Source organism: Dendropsophus ebraccatus, chromosome 2 (genome assembly GCF_027789765.1).
Source record: "Dendropsophus ebraccatus isolate aDenEbr1 chromosome 2, aDenEbr1.pat, whole genome shotgun sequence".
NCBI lineage: Eukaryota > Metazoa > Chordata > Amphibia > Anura > Hylidae > Dendropsophus > Dendropsophus ebraccatus.
This window is the reverse complement of record NC_091455.1, coordinates 99,354,737-99,376,450: the sequence shown is the minus strand read 5'-3', so window position 1 is coordinate 99,376,450 and position 21,714 is coordinate 99,354,737. Positions and strand designations below refer to the sequence as shown.

At 43.3% G+C, this 21,714-nt stretch overlaps 1 protein-coding gene across 2 annotated transcripts in view; it reads right to left on the bottom strand.

Moving 5' to 3' along the window:
• Positions 1-21,714, bottom strand: part of LYRM4 (LYR motif containing 4) — a 134,569-nt gene that overhangs the window by 69,038 nt on the left and 43,817 nt on the right. The window contains exon 4 of one of the 2 annotated variants that reach the window (XM_069960197.1): positions 12,916-13,090. The exons of the other annotated variant lie outside the window; for it this stretch is intronic. Within the exon in view, the coding sequence (XP_069816298.1) occupies positions 13,073-13,090 (18 nt within the window). The 3' untranslated portion in view covers positions 12,916-13,072. Of the gene's footprint in view, positions 1-12,915; positions 13,091-21,714 lie in introns of those variants that run through there. 2 annotated transcript variants of the gene reach the window in all.

Sequence of the window (21,714 nt, the reverse complement as noted above, 5' to 3'; positions counted from 1 at the left end):
AGATGCCCACATTTTTTCTTCAGACCCTTTTCCTTTTTTTTGTCCTTTTCAAAATGTACAAGATGAAAACTAAAAAAAAAAAAGTTTTTGCTTAATATACAAAGGGAATTTGTCATCTTTAACTTTGTGCTTTTTTTTTTAGATAATTTCATCTTCAACTTGCTTCCAGTAACAGTAATTCTGATAAGCCCTCGTAGCACTTTCCAACTGCTCCTGCTCTAGAACATGATGGCAGCAGATTGGACTGCATTTAGAAACTGCATTGTACAGATTACAGGAAAGCTGGATGACAGCTAATGCAGCTGCCAAAAAAGTCGAAACGTCAGCAGGATAACAGGGGTGTAAATAAGACAATGGCCAGATAGGGCAAGTCATCATGATTCTGAGTATATCTTTTATCCCCATGATCCTTCTGTGCTGGGATGAAAGCCTTTTTGTTAACCCTTTAAGGACAGAGCCAATTTCGATTTTTGCGTTTTAGTTTTTTCCTCCTTGTGCTTAAAAGGCCATAGCACTTGCATTTTTCCACCTAGAAACCCACATGAGCCCTTATTTTTTGCGTCACTAATTGTACTTTGCAATGACATGCTGAATTTTTGCATAAAGTACACTACGAAACCAGAAAAAAATTCAAAGTGTGGTGAAATTGAAAAAAAAAAAGCATTTTGTTTATTTGGGGGAAATGTGTTTTTACGCCATTCGCCCTGGGGTAAAACTGACTTGTTATATATGTTCCTCAAGTCGTTACGATTAAAACGATATATAACATGTATAACTTATATTGTATCGGATGGCCTGTAAAAAAATTAAACCATTGTCAACAAATATACGTCACTTAAAATCGCTCCATTCCCAGGCTTATAGCGCTTTTATCCTTTGGTCTATGGGGCTGTGTGAGGTGTCATTTTTTGCGCCATGATGTGATCTTTCTATCGGTACCTTGATTGCGCATATACGACTTTTTGATCGCTTTTTATTACAATTTTTCTGGATTTGATGCGACCAAAAATGTGCAATTTTGCACTTTGGGATTTTTTTGCGCTCACGTCGTTTACCGTACGAGATCAGGAATGTGATTAATTAATAGTTCGGGCGATTATGCACGCGGCGATAGCAAACATGTTTGTTTATTTATTTATTTATTTACTTTTATTTATAACCTGGGAAAAGGGGGGTGATTCAGACTTTTATTAGGGGAGGGGGCTTTTTACTGTTAACAACACTTTTTTTTTTACTTTAACACTTATACTAGAAGCCCCCTTAGGGGACTTCTAGTATAAGTGCTTTGATCTCTCATAGAGATCTCTGCAGCATAGATATGCTGCAGAGATCCATGAGATAGGCACTCGTTTACTTCCGGCTGCTGCAGCCGGAAGTAAACGAGTGCCGAGCCGGGGACGGCGCCATCTTGGAGCGGTCCCCGGCCGGCTTCAGAAACGGAGATCGCTCCTCCGGGATAACATCCCGGAGGAGCGATCTCCTCCACTAGACACCAGGGAGACGCTGGATCCGGTAATCGGATGCAGCTGTCATGTTTGACAGCTGCATCTGATTACTGTATTAGCGGGCACGGCGATCGGACCGTGCCCGCTAATACCTGCGGTCCCGGGCTACACGCGGCACCCGGGACCGCCGCGGTTCAGAGCGGGGTCGCCGCGCGGCCCCGCTCTGAACTCCCTTACCGGCATCAGGGCGTAAATTTACGCCCGATGTCGTTAAGGGGTTAATATGCAAATGATGCTAAAGTGCATAGGGGGCATTCCACAGTACATCAAGAGCCCAGATTAGTAAAGCCAATTTCCCCTAATCTAACCACTGTTAGGGTAGGCAGATAGATGCAGGCCATTGGGCAGTGATAAAGACCATGGGCTGGGATTTCCTGAACTCTTGTGAAGCCAGAGAATACCCATGGGCACTTTAGCCTTGTTCTCCATAACAACAAAAAGGCTTATATGGAAAACTATTAAAATAAAAAGACATAATTACTGCTGCTCCTAGCCTTGCCTTGCTGTCTCTCCTACCTGGTCCTCCCTCCGCAGTTAAGAAAGTTTTGTTGCGTCACTTTTTGACAGCGGCGTGCACAGTAATACCTAGACACTGGAAGTCTGCGACCCCTCCTTCTGTGAAGGAATAGGTGACAGAGCTTAATTTTCTCCACTGTATGGAATCTTTAACAGCGGAGGAACATGCCAGGGGTAGCAAGGTGAATCGTTTGTGGTTGGCATTGACGACTTATAAGGAAGGCCCCCTTTTTGCCCAATGGCTTCATTGAATGTTTTCTATACAGGATACAGATGAACCTGTTTGGCACACACGTTTCCCTTTCCCTCTGCCCTTTCCCCCCTCCCCACTGAGACCCCCTTCTGTCACACTACCATGCTCTCTTTCCCTCATTTTTTTCCTTTTTTCTCTTTTGTTTTTTCTTCCTTTCCTATACCTACTTCCTACCGTCACCAGTTGCTAACTGGCCTGGATGCCAGATGGTTGGTTGTCATTGTGCCTTTGTTATTACTCGCCTTCTTGGGCTTAGTACGACAAATGTTTGATGTTGTATACTGATTGATGTACCAATGCCAGCTCAGATACATCAGTCTTGCCTATCATTAGGTGGCAATTTTACACTGTCTAGGCTGACTTATTAAATATGTTTATTATAGTTTGACATTATAACACTCGTAGATGTTTTTTTCTCACTAAGTGGTATATATTGGATTGTACTGCTCTTTTCTGTATGTTTATGTTTACCCTTTGTTAATGTATTTTCTTGACTTAAAAACGAATAAAAATAGATTTACACGAAAAAAAAAAATTAAAATAAATAAAATATATGCCCAGAATGCTGAGAAGCACTATCTAGTCATAAGCTTATTTACATCTCTGTTTTTCTGCTGGCAGGTCCACTTTATGTTACATACAGTGGTTATCACTAGAGATGAGCGAACCGGGTTCAGGTTCGAGTCGATCCGAACCCGAACGTTCGGTATTTGATTAGCTGGGGCTGCTGAACTTGGATAAAGCTCTAAGGTTGTCTGGAAAACATGGTTACAGCCAATGACTATATCCATGTTTTCCACATAGCCTTAGGGCTTTATCCAACTTCAGCAGCCACCGCTAATCAAATGCCGAAAGTTCGGGTTCGGATCGACTCAAGCATGCTCAAGGTTCGCTCATCTCTAGTTATCACCTAGTTTTAAAAATTAAAATACTTCCTAGAAAGGCTTTACTATATGGTATGTTTTTACACTGCTGCAAAGTATGTTGCTTAGTATCCTGTGGGATCTGTCATGGTGGCAGTAAATAGTCAACTATTTTCTCAACTAAAATACATTTGCTTTTGTTTTATATTCTGTAAGAAATCCACTTTAAATGCACATTTAGAAAATGTTATTATGGCAAAATAACTGTTTTATTGAGAAATAATCTGATTGAATGTTGATCAGTTTCTAGATTTCTACCTATAGACATACAATTCACTGTGAACATTCAGTTACTGTATTTTAAAAAAAGAGAAAAGCACTTGGCATTTGAAAGGCATTTTACTCCTGACTTTGTAGAGTAGACAGGAGGAAGGAGAGAATCATAAAAGAACAGTGGCTGGCACTTCTGTGCTGTAATACTGCCAGCCTGCTGAGAGCAATTACCATAGAACAGACATCACTACCTTCATTGAGCATTATTGAATTAAGCATGAAGGAAAAAAGTGTGTTCAATTCAGCGGGGAATTTATTAAAATTGTTATGTAAAATTTAGATTAGATCTAAAGCTTCTATACTGAAGGTCAAGGTAGTCCTGCAAGATAAAACAATATAGTTTTCTAATGAATAAATCTATATAGACATACATGTTCATAACAAAGTGTAAAAACTTTTTGTAGCATGGTTTAACAAAATGACATCAAAATATAAGGCTTTCCCTTATTGTCCACTCCAACTTATTCTGATTAAAATTGTATCATAAATAGGTGGTTCACCACTACTCTTGGGTCCTTACGTACAGTGGATTTGTCAAGCCTTTGTGCTATTTGTGCAGCAGACATGTCTTCGTCACAGTTTTTACAAGCCTACTAACTTACATTATGCTTGCCACCCATTATCTGTCACTCAGCAGAAAAAGATACTCTATGCTTGACATAGTGCCAATGCTGCTGTGGTCACATGATGCGATTAGCTAGTAAGCGCCTTTCACAGTCACACAGACAGCTTGTAATTGTCTGTTTGCTAATGTAATAATTTCTCTTTCTGGGAATTTATCATTAAAGGAGAAGTCCTGGTAAAAATTTTATTTAAAGAGGATGTACCACCAGGTACATCCTCTTGAATTTAACACACCAATAGATCGGCGCAGTCATGGGGAAGCCGGTGCCGCGGTCCGTTTTTTGAACCGCATCCCGGTTCCCGTGTACGGCGCTGTTCTATCCAGCGGTATCGGGCCGTGATGAAGCACTGGAGGTTGGCTGGCCTGTCATCAGTGGGAGGGAATTCCCTCCCCTCTATGACACGGCTCCATTAGAATTAATGGAGCCGCGTCATAGAGGGAATTCCCTCCCACTGGGGGCGGGCCGGTCGACCTCCAGTGCTTCAGCACGGCCCGATAACGCTGGATAGAACGGCGCCATACACGGGAACCGGGATGCGGTTCAAAAAACGGACCGCGGCACCGGCTTCCCCATGACAGTGCCGATCTATCAGTGTGTTAAATTCAAGAGGATGTACCTGGTGGTACATCCTTTTTAAAGAAGAAGTCCAGTGGAAACTTTTATTAAAATATTGTATTGCCTCAAAAGTTATACAATTCACCAATATACACCTTTAATCCCTTAAGGACAGAGCCAATTTCGATTTTTGCGTTTTTGTTTTTTCCTCCTTGTGCTTAAAAGGCCATAGCACTTACATTTTTCTACCTAGAGACCCACATGAGCCCTTATTTATTGTGCCACTAATTGTACTTTGCAATGATAGGCTGAATTTTTTCATAAAGTACACTGCGAAACCAGAAAAAAATAAATGTGTGGTGAAATTGAAAAAAACAAAACAAACGCATTTTGTTTATTTGGGGGGTATTTGTGTTTACGCCATTCGCCCTGGGGTAAAACTGACTTGTTATATATGTTCCTCAAGTCGTTACGATTAAAACGATATGTAACATGCAATACAGGAGAGATATGTAACATGTATAACTTTTCTTTTATCTGATGGCCTGTAAAAAATTCAAACCATTGTTCACAAATATATGTTCCTTAAAATCGCTCTATTCCCAGGCTTATAACGCTTTTATCCTTTGGTCTATGGGGCTGTGTCAGGTGTCATTTTTGCGCCATGATGTTTACTTTCTATCGGTACCTTGGTTGTGCATATGCGACTTTTTGATCGCTTTTTATTACAATTTTTCTGGATTTGATGCGACCAAAAATGTGCAATTTTGCGCTTTGGGATTTTTTTTTGCGCTTACGCAGTTTACCGTGCGGGGTCAGTAATGTGATTAATTAATAGTTTGGGCAATTACGCACGCAGCGATAGCAAACATGTTTATTTATTTATTTTTATTTATAACCTGGGAAAAGGGGGGTGATTTTTATTGACAACAACACTTTATTTATTTTTTTACACATATACTAGAAGCCCCCCTGGGGGACTTCTAGTATACACACTTTGATCTCTCATTGAGATCTTTGCTGTATACTTATACAGCAAAGGTCAATGAGATCGGCACTCGTTTGCTTTCGGCTGCTGCAGCCAAAAACAAACGAGTGCCAAGCCGGGGTCAGCGCTATCTTGTAGCGGACCCCGGCAGGTAATAGATACGGAGATCGCTCCTCCGGGACGTCACTAGACACCAGGGAAGCGCTGGATCCGGGAATCGGATGCAGCTGTTATACAAATCACTAATATACAATTATTACAGGAAATGCTTATAAAGTGTTTTTTTCCCTGCACTTACTACGGCATCAAGGCTTCACTTTCTGGATAAAATGGTGATGTCATGACCGGACTCCCAGAACTGTGCGGGCTGTGGCTGCTGGAGAGGATGATGGCAGGGGGATGCTCAGTGTCCCTCCAGTGCCCTGTGTCTCTCAGTGTCCCCCTGCGATCATCCTTTCCAACAGCCACAGCCCGCACAGCTCTGGGAGTCAGGTCGTAACATCACCATTTTATCCAGGAAGTGAAGTCTTGATGCAGCAGTAAGTGCAGGGAAAAAGCATGTTATGGGCATTTCCTGTAATAAGTGTATATTGGTGACTTGTATAACTTTTGGGGGACAATGCAATATTTTAATAAATATTTTGCCAGACTTCTCCTTTAATGGTCTATCCTTAGAATATCTGCTGTGCCGCCGCAGCCAGTGATTGGCTGAGTGGGCCATGAGTGTGTTGGGACCAGGAGACTGAAAAAGAAGCGTGACCAGGGTGCGTGGGCAGGTAAGCATTTGCCGTTTCTTATTTTCACCAGATCGGCAGCTAATTAGTTAAATCTGGCTCATACTATATTCTGGCAGCGGAATGAAAATTTCATTTCACTGTTAAACTTGCAGCATGAAATCCGCTGCAAATGCGATGTGTGTGAATGCACCGTTAAAGAAATACTAAAAGTTATGGTTACTCCATTGCTGGATTTAGGGAGCCCATGTAGGGGTTTATCATGAATGCTTTTTCCTTTGAAGGGCATTGGCTGCTGCCTAACATGAAGTAGTTTCCCTTGCTTGGACTCAACAACACAAGAGAATAGGTTTACCTGGAAGGATTTATGTCTTTACTTAACCTTTCTATATATAATATATTTATTTATTATTATTTCTATGTTATGATGCATGTAAGACAGGTTTCATTTAGTTTCTAAGTGTAAAAGTTATATTCCTTACCAATTAATGTTAACATCTGGATATGGTTAAGTTTTTATTATGTCAGAATGATGGCTAGAAAAGAAATTACCTTGCCAATGACTGAATACAGAAAAAGAAAATCTTCTTTAGGGCTCAGCCACACTAGCGTTTTTCTTTGTTTCTAACGGATGCGTCTATATTAATTAAATGGATGAGCATAAACTGATGAGCAGACTGATGCAAACTGATTGCAAAATGTTCATCTTTTTTTAATGGTCCGTTTGTATTTTGGCTTAAAAAACCTGACTTTTGTACATCAGTTAGCATCCGTTTGCATCAGTCAGCATCCGTTTTTCTATCCGTTTATTTTTCTTCTTTGATTTCTTGCTGCTTCTGCACATGCTCAGTGCAAAAACGGATGAAAAAAACGGATGTGAATGGAAATACCTTCCGTTTTAGATCCGTCCTCATCGACTACAATGTAAAAAAAAAACGGAAGTGCACTTTCCGTTCGTGATCCGTTTTTTTAATCGGAAAGAAAAATACTGCAAACACTATTTTTTCTTCCGTTCAAAAAAACGGATCTTGAACGGATTGCATGCAAACAGAGCACAATAATATATCATGGTAGTCTATGGGGATTTTAACGGATCCGACAATTTCCGTTTTGCTTACTGCAAAACGGAAAAGGTAGACGGAATGGTGCCGGATGGTCAAACGCTGATGTGAACGTAGCCTTAGCTATCTTATAATTCTTCAAAAGCCAGTGGCTGGCATGGTACACATATTTCATGCTGTGTAGACAACATGTAAGAAAGCTGTTTCCATTTATGTTATTGTTGATACTTTATTGATTTCTATCTTTCTTCCCTCTTCTACTTAGATGGTAATAGCTCATATTTAGTAAGAGCACCTTAGTGGAGCTAAACACTATTTTTATAATCAATTCTGAACAGTCTCTCTGTGAGGCCAGCTAAGTAGACAACAGCGTGACTCTACGCCTTCTGCTCAGCTAAGCTCATCGAGATACAGGCAGAAATCTGCAACCTTGAACACAAAGCCTCAGCCAGCAAAATCTATATCTGCCACTCATTAAAGGAGCAGGAAAAGGAAAAGAGGAATGATACAAAAATACAATAGCGTCTTTTCCCAAGCAAAGTCTAAGTTTAATCAGGACCAAGCTACAGACTATAGCTGTGTCACAGGTTTCATGTTCACGCACTCTTCATTCAACAGCTTAAATAATCTCACTGTATACTGGACCTATGTACCCCTAAGATTATGTTCTCAAAATGGATCTGTTATATCAGTCATGGTTTATGTATGTTATGTATATTTTATTGTATTTCATTTTCTTGTCTACAAAAGCGTAGCCATACAGTAAAAAATAAGTTGCAATACGTTTTTGTATAGAAATGAGCAAACTGCCCATAAGCATTGTGTGCCACATTGATAAATATGGTGCAGAGAAAAAACAGCCTTTTTATTTTAGTAATTTAATAAAAAAAAGTCAAACAACAATACAGTGATCCCTCAACTTACAATGGCCTCAAGATACAATATTTTGAACATAAAATGTTCCTTTCTGGACCATCGTAACTTGAGACCAGACTCATCATATAATGCTACAGACAGTCGGGATCTGCAGCACATGTACATAACATCAACTAATGAAACTAGCAATTTTACCGGTAAAACCCCAGTATTAGTGAAGTACATGCACTGGTTGGCTGTCTAGTAGTGATTCTCTGAGTATAGTGTGACACTACATATCCTGTACTGCTCTTTACCTGGGCCAGTTTTCCATAGAATATACAACATACAATGGTCATCCTGGAACCAATTAATATGGTATGTTGAGGGACCCCTGTATTATATAGAGTCATTACAAACTGAGTGAACTTTTTCCAGTTTTTATATCAATGTTGAGGATTATGGCATACAGTCAAGGAAAACCTAATCTCAGAAAATTAGACTAATTAACCAAAAACACCTGCAAAGGCTTCCTAGGCATTTAAAAAAAATTCAGTAGGTGACACAATCATGGGGAAGACTGCTGACTTGAAAGATGTCCACAAGGATAGGAGGGTAAGCCCCAAAAGGTCATTGCCAAAGAAGCTGGCTGTTCACAGAGTGCTGCATCAAAGGATATTAAAGGAGAAGTCCGGCAAATTTTTTAATTAAAGTATTTTACTGCCCCCCAAAAGTTATACAAATCACCAATATACACTTATTACGAGAAATGCTTATAAAGTGTTTTTTTCCCTGCTCTTACAACTGCATCAAGGCTTCACTTCCTGGATAAAATGGTGATGTCACGACCCGACTCCCAGAGCTGCGCGGGCTGTGGCTGCTGGAGAGGATGATGGCAGAGGCACACTGAGGGGCAGAGGCACACTGAGGGACACAGGGCTCTGGAGGGATAGTGAGCATCCGTCTACCATCATCCTCTCCAGCAGCCACAGCCCGCACAGCTCTGGGAGTCGGGACATCACCATTTTATCCAGGAAGTAAAGCCTTGATGCAGTAGTAAGTGCAGGGAAAAAACACTTTATAAGCATTTCCTATGATAAGTGTATATTTGTGTTTTGTATAACTTTTGGGGGCAATAAAATACTTTCATAAAAAATTTTGCCGGACTTGTCCTTTGATGAAAAGTTGAGTAGAAGGAAAAGGTGTGGTAGAAAAAGGTGCACAAGCAACAAGGATAACCGCAGTCTTGATAGGTTTGTTAAAGGTTTTCTGTCAGTGATGTGCTGGCAGAGTAGTGTTGGTGTGTGCCCCCTGTTACGTCTGTTACCTTTGTTTAACGGTGCATGCACGCCAGAAGATGGAGTCAGAAGCTTTTTTTATTTGCATTTCAATGTAATTTTGCATTACAAGGTCCCAGACTCTGGAGGAAGAGTAAAAAGGCACAATCTAAGCTGCTTGAGGTCTAGTGTGATGGTTTGGGCAGCCATCTGCTGGGGTACTATAGGTCTACGGTGTTTTATCAAGACCAAAATCACTGCAGCCATCTACCAGGAAACACTAGAGCACTTCATGCTCATACTCTGCCGCCAAGCTTTTTTGAGGGCTCACGGGGCCGTAGTCTCGTGAGGAAGAATGCAGCTAATTCTCCCTCCCCCTCTCCTCCTTCCTCCCTCCTGCTGTATCACTCCGGAACATGGAGTTGCACTGGTCTGGACTGGCGATGTTCCTCCCCCAGGCAGTACTCCCGGTCTCCCCCCCCCTCCTTGGCCTACTGTGCCCATAGAATTAACTGGAACCACCCAGCAATGTTTAAGCCTAAAGGCTATGGTTCAGGGGGCCAGAGTGGATGAATATAATCATCTAATACCTGGTTTAATAACCACAGTATCACTGTGCTTGATTGGCCAGTAAACTCATCTGACCTTAACCCCTTAATCTATGGGTTATGAGGAAGATGAGAGATACCAGACCCAACAATGCAGATGAGCTGAAGACTGCAATCACAGCTTCCGTAACACCTCTGTAGTGCCACAGGCTGACCATCTCTATGCCATGCCGCATTGATGCAGCCATTCATACAAAAGGACCTCTGACCACGTATTAAGTGCATTTACTGTACAAATTTTCTTAAATTTTTCTTAAATTGGTCTTATATAATATGGAACTTGTGTTTTATTTGGCTGTAAGCTGTAATCATTAACATAAATAAACACTAGAAAAAAGTTCACTCTGTTCGTAATTACTATATAATATAGGTGTTTAGCTTTTTTAATTTAAATTACTGAAAAAAAAAATAACTTGAGAATTTATTGAGATTCACTTGTATGTAAGCATACAGAAAGCTACATACGATCTCCTGTGTGAGGACCCTGCTAAACATCTGCATTATAGACAGAGTCATAAGGAAAAAATATTTTTGGAGGCAATAGGGGTATTTCATTTAATGCTAATAAATTTGTAGTCTGGGCTAACTAAGGGCTTTTTATCAGCCGACTAACTATGCTCATCGGGCCTCCAAGCTCGATATAGATTGGCGCTTGCTTACAGAGGCTATAAGATTGTCACTTGTTTACAGCAAGCATCGGGCCATCCAATAAGAGAATCTAAAATGACATGCATCAAATCTCAGCATATTCTGAATTTGGAACTTCACCTACAGAGCCACTACAATAATTATATTATCTGCAGTTGGAAAGTATAATGCTCCTTTTACAGTTCACCAAACATAGCTGTGTCATGCTGACAAATATCATTGATTATTTTAGAAATGATTCTTTGTTGCACCTATACCTCAATACCACCTATGCCACTAGGTCACAAGGTTATTAATTTATTTGGCATGGGGCTAGGCCAGGAAAATCTCAGGGAGGCCACAGTAAATCTCCAGGTGGCTATCACTGAAGTATTTTCCATTAGCAATGGACGATTCTGATGGATAGAGGTCACCAATCCTCAGTTCCAAGACAACAAACAAAAAATGTAGTGGGGCAGACAGAGGTCCAAACAGGAGGAGTTATAAGCACTATGGGGGAGAGATTGAGGTTAGGATAGACAGCACTCAAATAATCATGTCCAATAAACAAGGTGGCTTAATTTAGAAAGGATAGAGAGTTTAGAACACATTTGCAGAGTACTGGTACCAAAAGGATCTTATTGCTCAGGGTCAAAGTAACAGGGGAGGGTATCATAAAAGAACAGGGCAGCTAACCATTGAAGGATGGCGAAGGATGGCAGAGGCTTTTATTGCTAACGACCCTTTACAAGGCCAGAATTCCTGCACAAGGCCAGCAATGGAAAGTTACAGAGAGGGGGGCAACTCGGCAGGGAATGGTACACAGAGAGGCAGGTAATTCACTGTACTATTACAAAATTTTACATCATTAACAAAAAAAATCTAATTATGCAGCTTTTAAGATGGGGGAGGCAGTTATATGTTATAATAACTGTTGCCTGGTATCCGTTTGTTGCTAGGCCAGAAAAAATACTGTATTGAAGAAATGCTTTTTTGAGCATGGCAATCCTTCATCATCTGAGAGTTTAACGCAAGATCAAACAGACGTTCAAGAACACTTACTTTTATAACCTTGGTCATCACTCTACTGTACATCCAAATGTAAAATTAATTCTATGCAAACAAGATTCGGGGAGCTTCTGAGAATACTAAAGTCCATCAAAATAAGACCAGCTACTGACATGTAAATTTAAAGGAGAAGTCTGTCGAAAATGTTTAGTATTGTATTGCCCCACTAAAGTTATACAAATCCCCAATATACACTTATTACGGGAAATGCTTATAAAGTGCTTTTTATCCCTGCACTTACTACTGCATCAAGGCCTCACTTCCTGGATAAAATGGTGATGTCACAACCTGACTCCTAGAGCTGTGGCTGCTGAAGAGGATGATGGCAGGGGGACACTGAGGGACACAGGGCACTGGAGGGACACTGAGCATCCCTCTGCCATCATCCTCTCCAGCAGCCACAGCCCGCACAGCTCTGGGAGTCTGGTCGTGACATCACCATGTTATCCAGGAAGTGAAGCCTTGATGCAGTAGTAAGTGCAGGGAAAAAAGCACTTTATAAGCATTTCCCGTAATAAGTGTACTGTATATCGGTGATTTGTATAACTTTTTGGCGGCGATACAATACTTTAACATTTTTGCCAGACTTCTCCTTTAATTCGGTGGTGACAAAGGATGCCGGTGCAATGGGCCTTTTTTTGAACAGCAGCATGGTTCCCGCGCAGAGCGCTGGTGTATTCCTGGCCACTGTCCCGGGCCGCCTGCCCCCAGTCTGCCCTCCCCTCTATGACGCGGCTCTATTGATTCTAATGGAACCACGTCACAGAGAGGAGATTATCACGCTGATGGCCGGTGGTCCCGCCTCCAGTGCTTCAGGCCGGGCCAGTGCCTTGGAATACACCAGCGCCATGCTTGGGTGGTTCCGAAAAAAGACCACAGCACAGGCATCCCCGCGCCAGCGCCAGTCTATTGATGTAAAAATCTTAAAGCAATGTACCTGATGATACATTTGCTTTAAATCATTGCAAAATTCTGTATTTTCCCTGTATGCAAAAAATGATGATCCATATTATCACAGCATAATATCCCACCTTCTCACTATGTGCCCTGATATATTCTTGATGGGATGGAGCTCATGCGAGCATAGAAGAGCGCTCATGGCAGCACTTGTCTCCCTCCAAAAACCCAAACCATAAATGTCATCCAAAGATTCTTCAGTATGCAAAGTATACATTCCTTCAGTGGTCCAATATAGCTCAGAATTCATCCTTGTTTTAATTTCTGAAAAAAAGGTTTATAGAGTGCTAGTAAAAACTTGAGGTTAGTACTAGTTCACATACTTATCTGAGTCTCTATATTTCGTACGTACAGTTATTGTTATAAAAAGGCTGTCTTTTTTTTTCTTACTCATATAAAATCTTTAGATGGTCACTATGAGCACCAAATGGTGCTCTGGATACAACTGACACTGAGAAAGTCTTCCTTTTCTTAGATTAACTACTGCACTTTAGATAGTTTCAATCTGTTGGGATACCATATGATGGTCTATTTTGGATGAAAACACTGCCTGTATTATGCCACCGTATCATTCTAGGCAAAATGACCAACTGCCTTGAATTTCTTCATGGCATAAAATCTCATCTTCTCACATGTCATAATCTTAAAGTGTCACTGTCGTTATAATTTTCAAAATCTAAAATCAACAGGTAACGTGAAATAAAGTTGGCTGCTGCTGGTTTCACTTCAACTATTTGGCTGTGACGTAGCAGATGGCAATCTCCTGCACTGCTACAAGTAATACCAAATACCATACCTTCAACAATAGCAGAAATTTAACTATCTGGCTTTCCACTACTGTCACAAGTACCGCTATTAAAGGGAATCTGTCTCCGGGGACGCGGGCACAGAGCCTGCCCGACCAACCGTTGCAGCCCCCGGATACTTACCCTTTCCGACGAGTAGCGGTCCTGGGACGAATATATCAGCGCCCGAAGCCGTGCACACCGCTGAGATGAGTCTGACGCCCATATATAATGACGGCTCCAGTCATTCTCTATGGGCATCGGACACACCTCAGTGGCGCGCACATGGCTTCGGGCGCTGATATCTTCGTCCCGGGACAGGCTCCAGGAACGGGACTCGTCGGAAAGGGTAAGTATCCGGGGGCTGCACCGGGGGTCGGGTGGGCTTTGTGCCCGCGTCCCCGGTGACTGGTTCCCTTTAATGACAAAATAGGACAATACCCACAGAAACACACAGAGAAGGAAGTAACCAAGGGCAGTGCTCGTGTAGATAAAAAAATGGCAAATGTAAATTCCACTCACCGGGTGACAATGGGTGAATAAATCCACCACGTCACCAAAAGCCAGGTAAAAACTAATTATGTATCCATCACTATGTGATATCCCTCTGGGAGAGCCAGCGAATCTGTATCCCAATGGTCCAGCAGACAGTGGTGTACTCACAATAAAGTAATATGCAAAAAAAGAAATTAAGATAGTATGTACTCACTCCACATGGTGGGGTTGAAGCAAAGCCCCTCTCCAAGTAGGCATGTAGTCAGTGTCACACGCATGGTTACAAACCACAGCGAGTACATACTATCTTTACCATTCTTTCCTTTTGGTTACTAATAGCAGTCCTAAGCACAAATTTCTTTTTTTTTTTTTGCATATTACTTTACTCAGAAACACACTGGATGCTTTGCAGATCAGCTGCTTTTGCAGCAGGGTAACGTAAATCAAAACTGAAGATATACTACTCTTGTACAGCATGGATACATTACTGGCTAAAGTGCTCACTGTTCACAAAGCGAACAAGCACCAAAACTGTATAGATAACCCTCTTGGAAATAAAGGACATGATCTGGATCACTGTCAGCTAGAGCTGGGCGGTATACCGCAAAAATACCGATACCGTCACTGGCGTCGGTTAACCGCCCTCAACTTAGCCAGGACGGTATCTGCGGTATTTTTGTACTTCCTGTCCCGTCAGAGCACACATGCGCGCCGCCCGGCATTAGCGCTGCACGTTATGTGCAGGGACGCCGGCATCAAAGCGGGAGGAGGAGGAGGAGGGGCAGCAGCAAAAGCTTACCTCCCGCCCCCCGCAAGTCCCGTCCAAGCGCTCGCTCTCCCCACCCGTCCGGTCCCACCTCACATGTCCAAGGCCCCCACCCCACTGGTCCGGTCCCGTCCCGTCCGAGGCCTCACCACCTCTCCTCACCCGTCCGAGGCCCCTACCGGTCCGGTCCTATCTGAGCGCCCCCCACATCCGGCCGGCGAGCGCTGCACGTGTGTGTGCCGGGACGCTGGCATTTCAGAGCTGGAGCTGGAGGAGCAGCACTTGGCGGCAGCTGTCCTGTAGTTCCCTCATTAACAGTACAGGAGTCTAGCATAGGAGGAATGGATGTGCTGCAGCAAGCAGGATGTCACACACAGCAATGTCTCCTATAGCTTATCCTGCCTGCTGAAGCCCATTAACTCCTCCTCCTATGCTACACTCCTGTACTGTTAATGAGGGAACTACAGTCATAGACCCCTGCCCCCCCCTGTACAGTCATAGACCCCTGCCCCCCCTGTACAGTCATACACCCCTATCCCCCCCTGTACAGTCATACACCCCTATCCCCCCCTGTACAGTCATACACCCCTATCCCCCCCTGTACAGTCATACACCCCTATCCCCCCCTGTACAGTCATACACCCCTATCCCCCCCTGTACAGTCATACACCCCTGCCCCCCCTGTACAGTCATACACCCTGCCCCCCCTGTACAGTCATACACCCCTGTCTGCCCCCCCTGTACAGTCATACACCCCTGTCTGCCCCCCCTGTACAGTCATACACCCCTGCCCCCCCCCTGTACAGTTATAGACCCCTGCCCCCCCTGTACAGTCATACACCCCTATCCCCCCCTGTACAGTCATACACCCCTATCCCCCCCTGTACAGTCATACACCACTATCCCCCCTGTACAGTCATACACCCCTATCCCCCCCTGTACAGTCATACACCCCTGCCCCCCTGTACAGTCATACACCCCTGTCTGCCCCCCCTGTACAGTCATACACCCCTGTCTGCCCCCCCTGTACAGTCATACACCCCTGTCCACCCCCTCCCTTTATAGTCATACACCCCCCCTGTATAGTCATACACCCCTGTCTGCGCCCCCCTGTATAGTCATACACCCCTGTCACCCCCCCGTATAGTCATACACCCCTGTCACCCCCCCGTATAGTCATACACCCCTGTTGGCCCCCCTGTATATAGTCATACACCCCTGTCGGCCCTCCCTGTATATAGTCATACACCCCTGTCGGCCCTCCCTGTATATAGTCATACACCCCTGTCGGCCCCCCCTGTACAGTCATACACCCCTGTCGGCCCCCCCTGTACAGTCATACACCCCTGTCGGCCCCCCCTGTACAGTCATACACCCCTGTCGGCCCCCCCCTGTACAGTCATACACCCCTGTCGGCCCCCCCTGTACAGTCATACACCCCTGTCGGCCCCCCCTCTATAGTCATACATCCCCAAATAATGACAAATGGTAATGATAATAATAATGATAATAGACTAACCACGGGTTGCTGCTGAGTGAGTTCTTTTTTACTTTTTTGATATCGCCAGTTTGGCATGGCAAGTGGGTGTGGTTTGTAAAAAGGGGCGTGTCATAATTATCGTTCAGTTATCGTCACCGCGGCTACATGTGCGATAAACCGCGATATTGATTTTGGCCCATATTGCCCAGCCCTACTGTCAGCCTCATCTGGAAGGTACTGATGGACAGGTCAGTAATGTGGTTATCATATGCATTATAGCTACATGGGTGGTTACAGATAATGATTATTGAGGTTAACAACTTTTACAATGGCACTGCGAGTGGAAGCATTGTTGGCAAAAAATACCTATGGCAAGTGAATAAATATGGCAAGTGATGCTTTTGCCTTTTTCACCAGTAATGGATGGACCACCATGAACCTGCATGAATACAAGGCAGCATATGAATCGTTGGTGTTAGAGGAGGGGGGAAGCAGGAGGAGCGCTCATTAATGAATAGTTATCTTTAACCCTTTGAGGACCAGGCCCAAAATGACCCAGTGGACCGCGCAAATTTTGATCTTAGTGTTTCCGTTTTTCCCTCCTCCCCTTCTAAGAGCTCTAGCACTTTCAGTTTTTTATCTACAGGCCATGTAAGGGCTTATTTGTTACAGGAATAGTTGTACTTTGTAATGGCGTCATTCATTTTACCATAACATGTATGATGGAATTCCAAATATATTATTTATGAAGATATAAATTGGTGAAATCGCAAAAAAGAATGCAATATGGTAACGTTTGGGGGGTTCCTGTGTCTACGTAATGCACTATATGGTAAAAGCGACATGATACTATTATTCTATAGGTCAGTCCGAACACAACCATATGCAGGTTTACACAGATTCTCTAATGTTATATATTTTTTTTAAATGAAATCCTTTTTTTTGGCAATTAATTATAAATAAAATGGGACTATTGTGACGCTTATAACGGTTTTATTTTTTCACCTACGGGGCTGTATGGGGTGTCATTTTTTCTGCCATGATCTCTAGTTTTTATTAATATCATATTTGTGAAGATCGGACGTTTTGATCACTTTTTATTAATTTTTTTATATATATAATGTAACATAAAATCGGTAATCCGCGCACTTTTTTCCCTCTTTTCGTGTACGCCGTTTACCGTTCGCAATGACGCTTGTTATATTTTAATAGATCGGACAATTCCGCACGCTACGGTATATTATATGTTTATCTATTTATTTATTTTTATATGTTTTATTTATATAATGGGAAAGGGGGGTGATTTCAACTTTTATTGGGGGAGGGGTTTTGGGGTAGTGTGTTAGTGTTTTTAACTTTTTTTTTTTTTACACATTTGAAGTCCCTTTGGGGGACTTTTACATTCACTACTTTGATTTATACACTGATCATTGCTATGCCATAGACATAGCATTGATCAGTGTTATCGGTGCTCTGCTCATTGAGCCTGCCTGTGCAGGCTCAGTGACCAGAGCGCCGATCGGACCGCACGGAGGCAGGTGAGAGAGCTCCGGCGGCCCGTTTTACCGATCGGGACCCCCGCTGTCACACTGCGGGGGTCCCGATCGGTAAGTGACAGGGGACTCCCCCTGTCACTTACACTTAAACGCCGCGGTCGCGACGCGATCGCGGCGTTTAAGGAGTTAATGACACGCGGCAGCGCGATCGCTGCAGCGTGTCATTACCGGTGAGGTCCCGGCTGCTGATTGCAGCCGGCCCCCACCTGCTATGAAGCGCGCTCCGCTCCGGAGCACGCTTCATAGCGTGAGAAACACCCAGGGCGTACAGTTACGCCCTAGGTCGTCTGGGGACAGACTTCCATGGCGTAACTATACGCCCTGGGTCGTCTAAGGGTTAAAGGAGAAGTCCCACGAAAATAAAAAAAAACACAAGCAGGCAGGGGTGTGTGGGAACATAGTAAAGTATACTTACCCATCCCTGTACCCCTGCAACACTGCCTATCTGATCTCTGACAGCCACCAGCTTTCTGCAGCTGCAACAACACAGTCCGTGGCTGGGGTGGGACATTGTTGCAGTCAGTGACTGGCGGGGGCGGGCAATCAGCAGGGTCATGGCACTGCAGCAGAAGCCAGAGCTATTTGAGAGCAGTAAGAGCAGTGTTATAGTGGCACGGTGTTGGGTAAGTGTACTTTATTATTTTCCCACACACCCCCAGCCTCCCTTTTTTTTTTTTTTTTTTCTCCATGGGATTTCTCCTTTGATAAGCTTTATTAACCAGCCACTGGGTAATCTATGTACTACTATGCCCTTGTAATCTATTTTATATTGGTGAAACTACTCTGGACTTTAAAACGAGAATTATACAACATAGATACACTATACACAAAGAGAGGTCTGATCTGCCCGTTCCAAAACATTTTTAAGAATTTCATCATAAGGAAAGTGACCTAAGAGCCATTATCTTGGAGCGAGTTCTGCCACCACGGAGGGGTGGAGATAGATTAGCAATACTAAAAAGAAAGGAGCTGCAATGGATCCATACCTTTAATTCTCTTAAAGTGTCACTGTCGTGAAAAATGCATTTTTATCATGAAAAAGCAGTTTGAAGCTCTCCCCCCTGTCTTCATTGTTCTCCTATGGAGAGAGCTAAATAAAAGACCAAAACAGGACAACAAAGAGTTAATCTACAAATACATCGCCCTTTATCTCCTCTGACAGTCACCACTGACCTCTCTAAGCTCTGATTACAGCATTCACCCAGCTCCATGCCTGTAATCCCTTTGTTCTCAGCTTTCTGCTGTTGGCTAACTCCCTCCTCCCCCCTCCCCCCTCCCTAGAACAGACTGGGTACGTCTGATGCAACAAGTCACAATTTCCTGATTTTTTGCAGTGGATGGAAAAAAAAGAGGGGGGGGGAAGGCTTTTTAAATGCAGATAATGGCATATTTGGCTAATAAACCCATTAACAAAGTTTCTAAAATTGCCTGGACTATTGATTTCTGCAAAAAAAAACAACTTTAAAATAACTCCTAGGTACTATAAATAGAATGGTAGTTTCTCAGTTGTATGACCACACTTACTGTAATATCCTCCGTTTAGTCTTTGATAACCAATTCATGTACTATGATACTTACCTACCCTATGATGGACATTTATTCTGTTCTTCTTTATATTTCAGTTTGATTTTCAAGCAATTATCAGTGAAAGTGGAGGGACACTACACCTTGGATGACTACAATATCGGCCTCTTTTCTTCATTTCTTTTGTACCATTGTTTGTTACATCTTCATCTACAGCGTATGCCTTGATTCAGACTGATGCGATATGGAGGCGGTTGAGCTACGTCTTATGCAGGTGTAATCTAACTAACTTGTGTTCATATTTTGGTTACTGTGCACATTGGAGGTCTCTGTTGCGCTATATATACAACGGTTTGTGGCCCCCATGGGATGCATATCGGGGGCAGGATGTGATGTCACAGGAGGCTTGGCTGGATAACCCAATCCCCTGACTGTTTCACCATCTGTCACCGAACAGAAGCAGCTGCTGCACTAATTTTACTTATTGTAATGGGTGGGGGCTGTGATGATCACATGAGGGAAAGCATTGCATTCTGGGAAATGCCAAACCAAGAAGAACAGAAACACAAAAAAGAGCAAACCCCCCCCCCCCCCCAACAAATGGATTTTTGGGAGTTTCAAAACTGGGATAGACAGGTAAGTAATGCGTTATGCTTCTGCAGAAGTTTCATTTTTTTATCCTCTACCTGGAGTTCCCCTTTAATACCGGGAACAGTCACTAGAAAATGTATGACGCTATGCCTGGTATGCTATGGGCCCTGACTCCTGCAGCCACTTCAACTAACTGATCACCAGAGGTGCGAGGTGTCAGACCCAGACAGATTGTCAGGATAAGCCATTAATATTACAGTCCTGAAAAGCTTCTTTAACAAATAGTTTTACTGAGGTAGCTGAATGCTTATATCCATACCACTATTGCTATCTAAATGGGGCAGAACCAAATGGGGGGAGAGGGATGCATGTTTCTAGATTGGTATATATATATCTTGCCTTTCACGCTCCTTTCACTTAGGCTACAAACCCACTTGGCGGATCTGCAGCGAGTCCCCTTGCTGCGTATTTGCAGCGAGACTCGCTGCAGATCCCGGCCCTATACTTTCAATGGCAGACAAACACGCAGCAGGGATGTACATCCCTGCTGCGAGTTTGTCTGCAGCCCACCCCATTAACCCCCCAGCCGCCGGAGCTGATACTTCACCTGATCCCGGCTCCGGCGGTTCCCGGTGTCTTCAACAAGCCGGAGTGGGGACCAGGTGAAGTATATGCTGCGGGAGGTGTTAAAGGGGCTGCGGGCGGGCGGCTGGCTGGAGCATATACTTCACCTGGTCCCCGCTCCGGCTTGCTGAAGACACTGGGAACCACCGGAGCGGGGATCAGGTGAAGTATCAGCTCCGGCGGCCGGGGGGTTAATGGGGTGGGCTGCAGACAAACTTGCAGCAGGGATGTACATACCTGCTGTGTGTTTGTCTGCCATTGAAAGTATAGGCCGGGATCTGCAGCGAGTCTCGCTGCAAATACGCAGCGAGGGGACTTGCTGCAGATCCGCCAAGTGAGTTTGTAGCCTTATAGTTGTACATTGTGAGGAGGAACAAAAAGGCTTGGACCTCCATTCCACTGATCAGGAGGAGTTGCAGCAGTGGCGCCCCCAGTGATAAGACATTTATCACCTATCTTGTGCATATGTCATGCACATTCATCAAGGGATAACCCTGTTAACAAAACGGCATTGATGCGTTTTCTGTCAAACTTAATATAATAATATTTTAAGTATTAATATGTGTATTTTTGTTGTGACAATTTGGGATTTTATAAAACAAACACTAGTGAAAAGTAAGTTTCATCCTGCAGAGACAATTCAGTTGGATAAAAGACGATCAAGTAACAATTGGAACCTAGGACATAATACTTAGGCAGTCTCTGCAATGCAGCTATTTTATCAGGCTTATATGCTGCACATAAGAAAAAGGTTGCCTAGCAAACTGCAATGTACTGGAGCTACATCAAAAAAAAAAATACACTTTACATAAGAAGAAATGGAGAAGCGTCTAGTTCCACAGACAGTCTCCCAAATTAAACTGTATGAATGCATTCCCTTACATCTACCACCTAAAATATAGAAATGTAATTCTATACTTTTGTTGACTTTCCAGTCATTTATCTGCAAAACAGAACCTTTTACTTGTATCCATTTTATGAGCACCTACTGTATAATGTGATTGGTCTCAGGGAGGCTTCCTAACTTAATACAGATACATGCAAGAGGTCCTGCCCAAGTTAGGGAA